Source organism: Lycium barbarum, chromosome 6, assembly GCF_019175385.1.
Source record: "Lycium barbarum isolate Lr01 chromosome 6, ASM1917538v2, whole genome shotgun sequence".
NCBI lineage: Eukaryota > Viridiplantae > Streptophyta > Magnoliopsida > Solanales > Solanaceae > Lycium > Lycium barbarum.
The window spans coordinates 126,642,466-126,655,601 of NC_083342.1; the positions used below are offsets into that span (position 1 = coordinate 126,642,466).

At 36.9% G+C, this 13,136-nt stretch overlaps 1 protein-coding gene and 1 pseudogene across 1 annotated transcript; one reads left to right on the top strand and one right to left on the bottom strand.

The window, feature by feature from the left end:
- Positions 1–393: 393 nt before the first annotated feature.
- Positions 394–3,987, top strand: LOC132644607 (kinetochore protein NDC80 homolog; annotated as a pseudogene).
- A 483-nt stretch (positions 3,988–4,470) lies between these two features.
- Positions 4,471–12,601, bottom strand: LOC132598733 (mitogen-activated protein kinase kinase kinase 3-like). The gene is made up of 9 exons (XM_060311798.1): positions 11,180–12,601; positions 9,852–9,930; positions 9,703–9,765; positions 9,265–9,422; positions 7,723–7,795; positions 7,432–7,491; positions 6,298–6,408; positions 5,399–5,613; positions 4,471–4,958 (listed from the first exon to the last, which is right to left on the bottom strand). The coding sequence occupies exons 1-8, from the start codon at positions 12,388–12,390 to the stop codon at positions 5,422–5,424; spliced, it is 1,947 nt and encodes a 648-aa protein (XP_060167781.1). The 5' UTR covers positions 12,391–12,601; the 3' UTR covers positions 4,471–4,958; positions 5,399–5,421.
- Positions 12,602–13,136: the final 535 nt, after the last annotated feature.

The window sequence follows — 13,136 nt, forward strand, 5'->3', positions numbered from 1 at the left end:
TTCTTTTGCGCCGCCTCTTACACAGTGAATTTGGTTTAAGATACGATTAAAGTACTAAGAAATATACCTCGGGTGCAAAATGAAAAAGAAAATTATACTTTTTTTTATAGGATAACATTTTAAATTTGCATGTAGACTTCTTAAGGAACCAAGGGAATTTTCAAAATAATTTTTTGAATAGATCAAAAAAAGTTTAAGGTAAATCTCTGTAAAAATTATCTCGTAATCTATTAAAAAGGGAAACTAAACATATCATAACAATATAAAAATCTTTACACCATCGCATATAATTTAAATTCATGAAAAAAGGGGGGAAAATAGCAGTATATATCATAATTTAAATTTAAGAAGTTTCACGCGATAATTGAACATTTAGAAGGGCATATAGTGACAATGGAGAAGTTGTTGGAGGAGAAAGATATACGCTTTGAGACTAAGGTTGTAGAGAAGGAGATGATTTGTGCAGGGAGAAGGAGTTGAAAAAGAGGGTGGAGGAGCAAGGGATTAATTCAAGGGAAGTTGAACGAATTGGAAAGGGATATTGAGAACCAAAGGAATGGATGGGAGGAGAAGGCGTGGGACCTCGACTCTGCAGCTAGGAATGAATTCAAGAAGCTGGAAGAGCTAATGCTCGAGTGCAACCAATCTTTAAGGAGGTAGTCATACTATTTCCTGTTGTTTATTGTTGTTAGTAAGAGCAGTAACTTAATTTCCAATTGACATTATGAGATTAAAGTTTCCAGTAATCTAAGGTTTGTCGTTACTTGTTCCTTGGGGGTGGATTTATTGTATTTCTATGATAGTTTAGTTGGACCAATAGTGATAGCAGCTGTTATAGCATGTTAGCACTCAGACTGTATCTATATTGGATTCTCAGCAGATAAGCTAGTTGACTTAAAAATGGGCGTGCAGTTTAATTATAGTTTTCTATGTAGACTATTTTTTGATTGTGCTTCTTAGAGTTTTAACCTTAAGATAAACTTTATTGATGAGCAGGAATTAGTGATGGATTTTTCTGTTGTTGTTGTTGTTGTTGTTGTTGTTTCTTTTTCCTTTTTATTTTTTGGGTGAAGCTTCATCCTGATGAGCTTACTTCTCATCGGCCATTATCTTATTATCTAGAGAAATTGAGAACTTTGTTCTCTTGTATAGCCACCTAAATTTGTTAGATTAGTGGAGGTAGTACCTTTCATTTTCTCCCAGGTTGAACAGATTTGGATTGTGGAACGTATAGGTGCATCATCTGTTCTATTCAACCACATTGCTTTCTTGACTTCACCAGTTGCAACCGGTATACCAACTACCACTTCGGAGATAAATGACTAAATGAGAGTGTCTATGCACTATCTATTCGTTTTTGAAGAATATCTGTGCAAACATATATTTCTTATTGCTGCTTGAAAATTCGTTTCTTTTTTTATCTTCCCAAGTTATACTTTGTTTCATTTTTAATGATACAGGCTAGTGCTCTTGGAGTTTGATAGTAAAACATTTCAATTGATTAATATTGAATTGTATGAATAAGAGTTTGACATGTGAAACTTACAGTTTTTCACTGAAAAAAGAAAGAGTTTGAAATGTGAAAGCAGACAAATTGCAAAATAGGGAGTCAATTTGAACTTATAAAGTAGTATTGATTTATCAGATTGAACTGTTGAAGGGAAAAAAGTTAGGACTGTATGTTATAGATCATAATTTGGGAGGGGCAAGATATTGAAGCTAGGCCTAGGTCAATCAAAATTGGATCGAGCAAGTATCTTTGCGCGTGTGTGCTTTTTTTCTGGCTTGAAGTGAATTCTCCTCCTACTTGTTTCACATCTCTTTCCTTTTCTTATGACTCTGACAACTGATTATCTCATTTGAAATTTCAGGTTAAAACTGGGAAATGAATTTCAGTATAAATTGAATGCGCAAGGATCCTTACCAGAGAAGGTCTTAGGTATAGATTACAAAGCAACATTGAAGCCCATGCTTGCGTCCTTTGAGGATGAAATGAAGAAGAATTCCACGTTAAAACTGGAGGAGTTGAGATCTCTCCAGCAACAGACAGCTGAGAAGGTTTCCAAAGTAGAGTCAAAGAAAAAACATATAGCTGCTCTTTCAGGCTCACATTGATAATGTAAGTGTAGCTAGCATCCTATCGCCTTATAGCCGCCGCCCCCCCCCCCCCCCCCCCCACACACACAGTTCCCATATAATTTAATCTTGTGGGATACTCCCTCCTATTCAAAGAGTATCTACTTAGTCATTTACGCACCCTTAAGAAAATACTAACTACTAGGCTAAAATAGGTAATTTGACTAAAATGCTCCTAATTAGTAAGTATTGGGATTTGGCCACTTAACACATAATAAGGGCAAATCTGGAAAATTAAGGTTAATTCTTTCTTGATTTGGTAAGTAGACACTCTTTTTAAACCAAAAATTAAAGGCTAAGCGGACACTCTTTTTGAACCGGAGGGAGTAACTTATTGATATTGAATCTGATGATATAAGGTAAGTGAATTCTATCTGCATACCTGTATTATTCCGAATATTGAAAACGCATAAAAGAATGTGTCGGGTAAGGACTAAGGATTGATAGTTGTAGAACTGTTTATAATTGAAATTCTAGTACGCATCGACTTATCGTGCCTCATCAGCTGAGTTTTGAATTTCTTTTTCTTTCTTTAGCGTATTAGATTGTTGATCAGTTTTACCATGCAATTTTGGTGTTTCTTTTTCCACTTGCGTGCATGTGTGTCTTTGCACAGCTGAGAAATTTTGGCCTTCCAGTGGCTGTATTTGAAAATTAAATAAGGTACTATTACCCTTATTGGCAAATTTTGACCAGTGTCTTTGAGGCCTACCTTGCTTTGGTTTATAAGTCCTTTCACATGATCTTATCAGGTTGAGACACCAATGGAATTTGTTTTCAAATAAACACAAGGCTATAGATTTAGTAGGTTTCTGTAATCGTTAAGAGTCATGGCAGTTAACAGCCTTGAAGCCTAACGTGACTATTTGCAAAACCTTTTTGTGATTGATGTCAGTTGGAAGCTCAGTTGGACTTGGTAAAGAAGGAAAGACAGGACTTCACATCTAGTTGTGCAACAGAAGCCAGAAGGATAGTTGAGGAAGTTGAAACAGAGACTCGGAAGTTGGATCAGGTTGAAAGAGAGGCTGCAGATTTTCTGAAGGTAATGCTTTGCAATTTAGACAAGATTTATATTGTAATGCGTGACTTCTATATGTCCTACAACGAATGTCAATTTGTGGGGTTTTCTTGTCTTAGATGTATAATCTTGATTCTCATCGGCTTGTCTTTACTTTGAAAGGCATCAAAGGCCAAACTGCAGGAAACAATAGCACAGACTGAAGTTGCAAATGTGTGCTCGTGAACTCTTTGCCGTTGTTGATTCACGTTCAAAATATAAAAGAGTATATCTCATAAAAAATTGCCATGATGAAGAATGCTCTCGGAGAAACTGCAGGAGCTATAGCGGATATGCATAAAGCTGATTTGCCTGGCTCTGATGCAAGCCGTTGTTATCAAACCTATAACAATTGTGGTACTCATATTTATCATATGTTTGTTAGCTGTTACTAGATGTACAGCTCATTTGAAAAAGAAAGGAATACCTTAGGATTCTTTGTGCACATAGCTTTCTCATCTACTGACGAAAATTTATGTATTCTCTGGCTGCCTGTTGTTTTATGTGGCCTCAATATGACATATGTAAGAAAATCTTTGTTCAAATTCAAAATTGAATATTTTAAGGTGATGGATTATCACCTCGATAGGAGAAGTTGGAGGATGTGATGGTAAAATAACACAGGGAATAATTACCTTCTGTGCCCCAAACTTACTTGTGAATATCTGCTGCCACAGTTTAAGCTTTGTTGCGCTCCGTTTTTAAGTTTTTGTAGGCAAACCATGCGTTCCCAATGTATGAACCAGAACCAGTGATGGAAAACCTGATCTTTGGCATCTTATCATAGTTCCAGACTGATTATAGCCTGCCACTTAAATTCAGATGGACAATGAAACCACACTTTACCAAATAACTGAGCTGGACAATGTTTGTTTAGCCAAAAACCCAAATATCAGGCGGGAATTGGACTACATTTGGTGGAAATTTGTCACTGAATAAATGCAGAAATCTCTCGTTGAAAGTGCAGGATAGGTAGGAAAGGGTGGTTATTGGAGGTTTTGGCAGTGGAGTGCTACCAGACGCATCCATATGTGAAGAGAGAAGCGACCAGGAGGATTATAATTTCTTTACACTATCCGTGTATATAAGTTAACCGCATTTATATGAGCAGCTCTTGGTAGAAAATTCCGAGTGGACTTGCAACGTTTAGTAATCTTTTATGGTGATTTTCCATCATACCAGGATTCTCGGGGATCTTGGCAAGCACAGTTACTTCACCTTCCATCAGATGAGGTAAACTATAAAATTTAAGTCCATCGCATGTTACACATCTAACATAGCAGGAAAAAACAGCAAAAGAAGCATTTCCAACTGCAATCATTGTCTTTTTTGTACCAAACAATACTGTTTATCTGGTATTTACAATTTCCTTATAAGATTATCATCGTTTCACTAACAATCTACAGTATATCTTGGATAGACAGAACACAACCAGGCACAAGTGCTATGTATGAACTTTGTTGCTCATTCTACTTACAGTTACCATGACCATTCTGCATTCAGCTGCTCACGTCCAAATATTTGCAATTTTCAATCGACAGACTTCTCAGATGCTACACCAACCAATCCCTGTACAAGCATCACATTTGAAATTGATCCTCGACTTACACAGTCATCAAAGCTCAGACCAGTGCTGCAGACTTTTTTGAGAGAGCGAGAACTTGCAGACTTGACAGTAACATCTTGGAAATATTCCGCCATAGTTAGGGAAGTCAAACCAACTCTCATACGAGCGCCCGGCGGTTCATTCATCTGACCATAAACCCTGTAGAACATTGCATACCATGTCAATGCAAGCGTGAACTCTAGGTACAGGTAAAAAAAAGGAAAAAAGAACTAACTAAATACAAGAGAAGCATATAATAGACCTTAAAATTTCCCTTTTACAATTAATACAAATCCTACTGGTGACAGTTAAGAATCAATTGTGGAATTCTAAGTCGTAAGGCGACTTGTAAGGTTAAACAAGCTAAAGAAAAAACGTTTCTCTCTTCCCAGAGCGAAGTTTAACTCAACAGTCTCTTGTAAGCCCATTTTATAAAGAATGTCATATTTTTTAATGCTACCAGACGGGAAATTTCAGTTCCTTTGGAGAAATTTCATATCCCTCCCACATGAGACTTTTTTTTTTTTTCTGAATTTGTGGAAAGGAGGACAAACTATAGGAGAACTCCCTATAACTTGACAGATGTAGATGGTATTTACCTCAGTATAATTGACAGCAGAATTTATGAGGCTGCAGGACTTGAGAAATGTGATGGTTGCTTTGTTACGAATGGATGTTCCAGTAGTTCAGCTGCAGTTGGCCGATCATTCGGATTAACTCGCAAACATCTCTTTATGAAATCCTGAGCTTCTGCCGACAAGGTATCTGGTATAGGAGGAGGTTCACCTCTGCCTATCCTGAACAGTGCTTGCATCTGTCGAACAAAACAAGGATAAAATCTTGACATGTGAATCCCCGCAATGCCTGACGAAAACTAGAGCTTCTCTAAGCCATAAACCATGTTTTCTTTCACCTTTTTCTAGTTATGAAGTTCCATTGTTTTAAGTAACATCTAAGAGAATAAAGAATGTTCACTCAGGACTCATATTGTTGTATGTGTGCTTACCAGTACTAATACTAAGTAAACTTTTTCCAAGAATATAAGAGACTTAAACTGGTTGTGCAATGTCATGCAACAACAGTTGCCTCTGAATTGTAAATCAGCTACAACTTAAAGCTTAAAGACGATCTGTTAAATTGAAGTGAGAAAAAGATACTAAAAGACAAACACTCATGCTAATAGAAGAATATTTTCAGGAAAATGTATAGTGGCTGTTAAAAGAGAAAGCATAAACAAGAACTCGTCAACTACTAGATCATGAAAGTAAACTTCTTGAAAATTCTATTTTTCACTAAAGCTTTGCATTTGAGTTCATAATAACCTCCTATTTCACTTTAGACTACATATTTCAGAAGATTCATACATAAACAAGCAAGAGATTAAATGTAGAATCTGGTTAAATCATTCTCATACTCCAACTCAAGCAAAAAAACATGTCATAAAAATTAAGTGCTGCAATTTCCATATAGAAAATTCAATCTTTGAGATATAACATACCCCTTCCAAGTGAGAATAAGGAACTTTGCCAGTTAACATCTCTAGGACTGTGCAACCGAGACTCCATATATCCGCAGGAATCCCATATCCATTGTTCTTCCTATTAACGACCTGAAATAGCTCTAGGACAAATTTATGAGCCAACACTGTAAATATCTTGAACCCATTTAATCTTTCGCTATATTACTACACTCAAAAATAAGAAAAGGTGCAAATAGATTACAGCAAAGAGTAAATATGGTCAACAATATGGTGACCTGGAAATCATTTTTAATATGGCAAACTGAAGGGGTGAAGGGAGCGACAAATTTCCTAGGCAGTATTAACCAGAATTGTTATGCTTCTATCAACAGACATTTGCTTCAGCAAAGATATATGGAACTCTACTCCTAAATTGTCACATTGTATCTCATTAGCCACGTAATTGCACAAGAAACTTTTATCCAAGCTTCTGTGATATCTATCAACACTTAACAAATGTGTTACGGCATAGACATGTATAATGTGCATTTATCTCTCTTTTCCCAAACCTAAGCGAGCCTTTATATAATATTATTTAATTAACTTCTCATTAAAATGATATCAAAATTCAAATGGATCAATAATATATACAAATACAACGCGGAAATTACAAACGAAAAGAACCCCACCCCCCCCCCCCCAAAAAAAACCCCAGTGAGACTTTAGCATCAATAACGCCTCAATCGCAAGCTAATTGGGTTAGCTATATGAATCCTCACTAACCATGTCTCTCCAATTAGACCCGTAGCAATCCACTGTTTGAAAATTTAGGTTATCTAGCACCAAAGACATTTTCTACTTTTTGTCATACAAATCTCTAACAAAATTAGAAGACTCCAATTGAACTAAACCTTACTCACAACTAACTGGTATCACCTATATGGATCCTTTTTCCCTATGTGCGCTATTTTGCCCCATGTCTGCATAAAATTGAGGCATCGATAAAAAAAAGGCACATTGTGCAGAGTGAAAAAATTGTATCCACTTCTTTTTCCATGACTCGAACCACTTATAGGCATGCAGATCTATGGTCTGTGGGTTTTGGGGTTTGAGAGAGTAGGAATTGTAGACTTCCGACTTCCTAGTTCCAAAATTCTGAGGCAGAAGACAAACCTCTGGGGCCATCCAGAATGCAGTTCCTTTGCAAGACTTGATGTTATTCAATTGTGTTGCCTGCAAAGAATTAGCAAGTTAAAAGAGTAGAGGAAATAGTCTTAATTTATTTTAAAAGACAAATTATTAGGTATTGGAATTTGAAATGAACCAGGGAGAGTAGAATTGGAACGGATATAGACAATTCATACAGCCAACCCCAACTAGTTTGGGAGCAAGGCTTAGTTGATATTGATTGATTGATATAAGACCGAGCAAAGGAAAAAACTACAGAATGCATAACTTTCTCACCTTTGCCAGTCCGAAATCTGCAAGCTTCACTGAACCACTAACATCCACCAATATATTGGCACATTTAATGTCCCTTCAAGAAGAGCATAAACAAAAGTCTTAGAAAGAAGAAGTTTCCATGACATCATGTAAAATGTACTCAGAGACTTTCCAGATTCTCACTACAGTCATAAAGATATTATAGTATGACAGAAAAGTCTCTTGACCACTCCGTCTATGTACAGGACAACAAGACAGGCTGACAGCTAACTGATCCTCTTTTCCCCTATCATCCTCTTTACCGAAGCCAAAACACCAGCACCACTTATTTGACACCTCCTAATTAGAGTTCTTTGCAGATGCAGAGGTATGAAGATTTCCGTAAGCAGCAAGAAGCGCGTTTTAATGAGCTGATATAGGCACATCACATACACCTTCCAAAAGTTACCTGATGAGACCACTCCATGAGCATATTGATCCGATCCTCGTCCAACCATATAGAAAAAGATAAGCAGTTCACTGCTTTGTCTAGTTTCTAAAGAATGAGTCCAACTCCAAGTGTAGTGATGTGATCATCAAGAAATCTTTTCATCTCTAATGAAAATTCTTCTAGTTCCGCTTCCTAGTCTTCTAATTCAGAAAGACTTGTCGTATGGGATGTTAGTAAGGATGAACATGACAAAGTTATATGCATTACTTAATTAAAAGGGAAAAAAAATTCCAACATATCTATCTCAATCTTATGGTAAATTCCTCTTCAAATCACATCAAGACGAACTACGCTTTGCAAGTGGGCATCACTATTTATCGTGTCAAGATGGAGTTCTGGTTTGTTTTTGAAGGTGATAAAAAGATCTGACGAAAACCGAGCATACATGAGAGAGAGAGAGAGAGAGAGAGAGAGAGAGAGAGAGAGAGGTATTAGTTCATGTCTGGGTCAAGGGGACGAGGATTGATAGAATGGAGTTCTTCACGAAGCTGTGCTCTAACTTGTTCCTCGGATAAGAGCACCCTGCCGCTAGAACGGAGCAACAAAATGGCTTTTTTAATGAGGATCGACAAAATGACATATTAATCAGAAGTCTTTGTCCTGGCATATTAAAAAGTATAACATGTTACTGCTCTTCCTCTAGCTTCTTGAGTAAGCATTCTGGTGCTAGAGCAGGACAAGCAATGGGCAAAGCAAAAAGAACGTGAAGACAGAAGAGCTCAAAATAGTTACCTACCACTACCAGACTACGACATTCTTTCTCATAGACTTATTGAAGATGAAATAACTATTGGTGCAAAATTCAGCCTTTCACAAGCAGATAGAGCTAATGTTGTAGTTTGATGATATCACAGCAAGATATTTCTTAGCAAGAAATGCTCAGACTATCCACCCAGAATCAAAGTCATTTATTTAAAAACATGGCATGACGACAACTAAACGATCTTCTAGCGATGGAGAGATAACTTCAGCATGCACACATCTTCAGCAAAGAATCAAGACAATGCTCCATCGATTGAAAGAGAAGACAAACAATAACCACAAACCAGCAAAGCAGAGAACATATGTATCACCTGTGAATCACTTTTCTGGAATGAAGATAATGCAACCCACTCAAGATTTGCCTGGTGTAATCTGAAACATGGGAATCGCGCAAACGATACTTGCGATAGACACTTGCAAGTGAACCTTTTGTAACAAGTTCAAGAAAGATATACAGCTTGCTCTCGTCCTGAAGATAGAAGAACATTGAAAAGATGAGAAGAATAATTCTCTTAAGTTCATGGTTACAAGATGCACATCATCAGACTCCATCTAGTAGATGATGTTACCAATTAAAAGACACAACCCTCAACTAAGTTACACAACTGCAGAAAAGAGTTTCTTCTTTCAAATATCTAATAGTACTTTTGTCCATGTGTATAGCACATTTGAACTATAATTTCACAACTTAGACAACAAAGAGGAAGTAAATCTGCAGAAGATGCACACTCTGGATTATAATAGCATACCTTGTTTGTGCCATGATAGCGAACTATATTTCTATGTCGAAACTGACTTAGAAGAGAAATCTCCTGCACAAACAAACAAGTGTTAGGAGAATAAGCGAGAATCAATATTCAATATCCAAAAGATAAGTAGTGAAATGGCCGACAGATACCTGTTCAAGTTGATAAAGGCTTTGCTGGTTTCCTGGGTCAATTAATGAAACTTCTTTGACGGCAAAAAAGAATCCATCACTACACACAGAAGAACAAGGAAAGAAACTTAAGAAAAAAAACATATTATTTCTACTTAGAAAAAGAAGACCTATTACAGGAATGCAGGTGTCTACCTTATCAAAAAAAATTAGAGGAATGCATGTGAGGAGACGAAGTCCATCTGAAAATGCAAGGAATCAAGAAATTCAATAGAACAAAGGGCAGACCAAAGAATCCATTTTTAACCGGTATGATTGAGGGAGCCCTAGCTGATACTTGCATATTTACTCTACTATAAGCAGCTGGAGTGGGGAAACTTTGTCTTACCCATCATATGGACTCTTCCCCTATGTGTCAAAATATCAACCTTTAGACCTAAATAACTAAAGACCCGTTTGGCCATGAGAATTTTTCACTTTTTTCCAGATTTTTTTTTAACTTTATTTAAAAATCAGCGTTTGGCCATGAAAATTCCAAATACAACTTGAAGTTGTATTTGGAATTTGAAAAGCACCTACCTTGTTTTCATTTTTTTTTCACTTTCAATCCCTTCATACAACCAAATACTCTTTGCAAAAACTATAACCAGACACAACTCCATATTCAACTCCAACTTCAAAATTCCAACTAAAGTGAAAAATATTTGGTTTTCATGGCCAAACGCCTCGTAAAATTTGGTCAAAATATATATCCTTGATCAGCTTTCTTGTTATATGGTTTTCTGAGGGTTTACTCGCTCCCGAATATGTTTTCCCCAAAATCAAAGATATTTTGATTTACAGGTTTTATTGTACAAAGTCTGATCCTCTTTTTGGAATTGGGGATTTTAATGATTATGCCTATACAAGGAGTTGTTGCTATTACAGATAGTTCTATGCCTTATAAGATCTAGAAGCATGTATGCCTTGCTAACGTCTTAGCCTCTTAGAAAGGTGAGGCAATTTACTACACTCCTGCTGGTAAAATCTCATCCCTAAGGCCTAACCTGCGGCTTTATCTTTAATCATAAATTCTCGTTGGGTCAGGCTAAAACTACATTAGTGATTCTTTTTCTCTTGATCCAAATTTTTTTTAGTGTTTTCTTACCAGAGTTAGTCAGATAATAAGGAGGTTAATATACAATTGACATTGTTGTTTTCCCCAGAAGAGTCTAATAGCACAAATTGTTAACGATATATCCTAGTAAACTTAAGCTTCTAATTTTGGACAAGCAAGCAACTTAGCTCCAAGATACACCATCACTGTTCATGTGTGCAGATAAGGAATGATGTAAAATGTAATCACTTACTCGGTGAAGCCTTCATACACCGTTCCAAATGACCCACTCCCGAGAAAGTCGCCCTTTTGCCAAGATTTTATACTGGGAGAACAATTTGGAGAAACAGAATATCCATTCTTCGAAATCAACGTATCGGATTCATCACTCTGTGACTCAGCACTTATCGTCGAGATAACGCTCTTTTGCCAAGATTTTATACTGGGAGAACAATTTGGAGAAACAGAATATCCATTCTTCGAAATCAACGTATCGGATTCATCACTCTGTGACTCAGCACTTATCGTCGAGATAACGCTATAGAATTCACCACTAGGCGATTTGGAGCTTTTCTTCGATATCAGGCTGTAGGAATCATTACTCGGTGATCTAGAGCTTTCAACAGCATCTCTTACACCTTGCTCCAATGGCTTTTCACAAACTCCATCACTATCTGATACTTGTGAAACATTTCTTACATAATCCTCGTTAGGCTCTTCATTGTTAGCAATCTCTCCTAGTTGCTCGTCTCCAATTATGTCATCAGAAGTGCTCTGTACCGGTGAAACCTCATCTTCATCATTTGCAGGACCAAAACCTTTAATAAAATCCCAAGCAGACGTGAATTCATCCTCCACTGGACGAGCCAACCTTGGTGGTCTAGAACCCTTAATTCCACATTTCACATCCATTGGCAAATTATCATCCTCCTGTTCATTAACCCTAACCCTAACCCTAATCCCATTTTCAGGTGAAAAATTTAAGCTTTGCCTCAATTTAAACCTAACACTATCAGAGACCTCATCCTCACTGTCAAGCTCGTTCTCTTCGTCCGATTCACTAGCATTTTCCGTCGGACGGTCCGATTCACCGTCAACAGACAGTTCATTGGCATTTTCAAGGTTAATATCAGAGGTACTAGCAAACCTGGTGCCGCGTAACCGATCAGAACGAGAGCAAGGTTTGCGAGCTTCCCAAGCAGCAACAGGAATAGCAAAGTCTTCAGGAGAAATGCCTAAAGAGCGACAAATAGTGTCGAATTCACCAGCAGCACCGTGGATTCTGAAACTTGTACGGTCAGTTAACGGATAAAGGTCAAGCGAACGAGTACGGTGAGGATTATGCTGATCTTCGAACGATGATGGAGATGACGGCGTTGATTTTGAAGCGTCGTAATCGACGTTTTTTAAGGCGTTTCGCCGGTCAAGTTTAGGTCTTAGCTGCTTCTTCTGCTTCCCATACATCCCCTCAATTGAGATAGAAGAGAGAGAGTTCACGTCTACATGTACGTATACGTAAGTTTTTTCAAATCAATAATTGATTGTTTGTGTTATTGACAGGTGAATTGAAGAGAAGAGGAATTCAGAAGAGACGGCGACGACTGCAATTGTCAAAACGCTGTGAGTTGATTGCTACTTTTCATCTTTCCCTCTTCTTTCACTGTTTTTTTAGTTATAAGTAGAGCACGGTAATCACGCAGTGCCACGTACAAGTGTATTAACTTTATCCAACCTTTATATTTTTATTCAAATCCAATCGTGACTGACACGAAATTTGACTACACAACGAGTAGTACACGCATATGTTAATCATGTAGACGAAGTCACTTCAAAAACGAACCATTTATGAGCTAGGGACGTAAGTGATTCAATATTCTATAAACTAACATGATAAAGTATATACAAATAGGTTTTATTTGATATTTATTAATTATTCTTTAATAAAGACGAGATTAATTCTTCGTTAACCTAATAAGAGATTTCAAAGACAGATCTTGATTGATAACGCTCAACACTACATGACAACACTCAATAATTTTTACCTTCTATATTTGCAAGTACATATCATGAGCTTATTGAAAAAGCAAAATTTTTGAGGTTTAAACAAAAAGAGACAAGAATATTGAGAGAACATAAAACATGTCTAAATGTAAAGTAAGACCTAATAAATGCTTCAGTTTTTAAAAAAAAAAAAAAATTGCTTCAAAGTT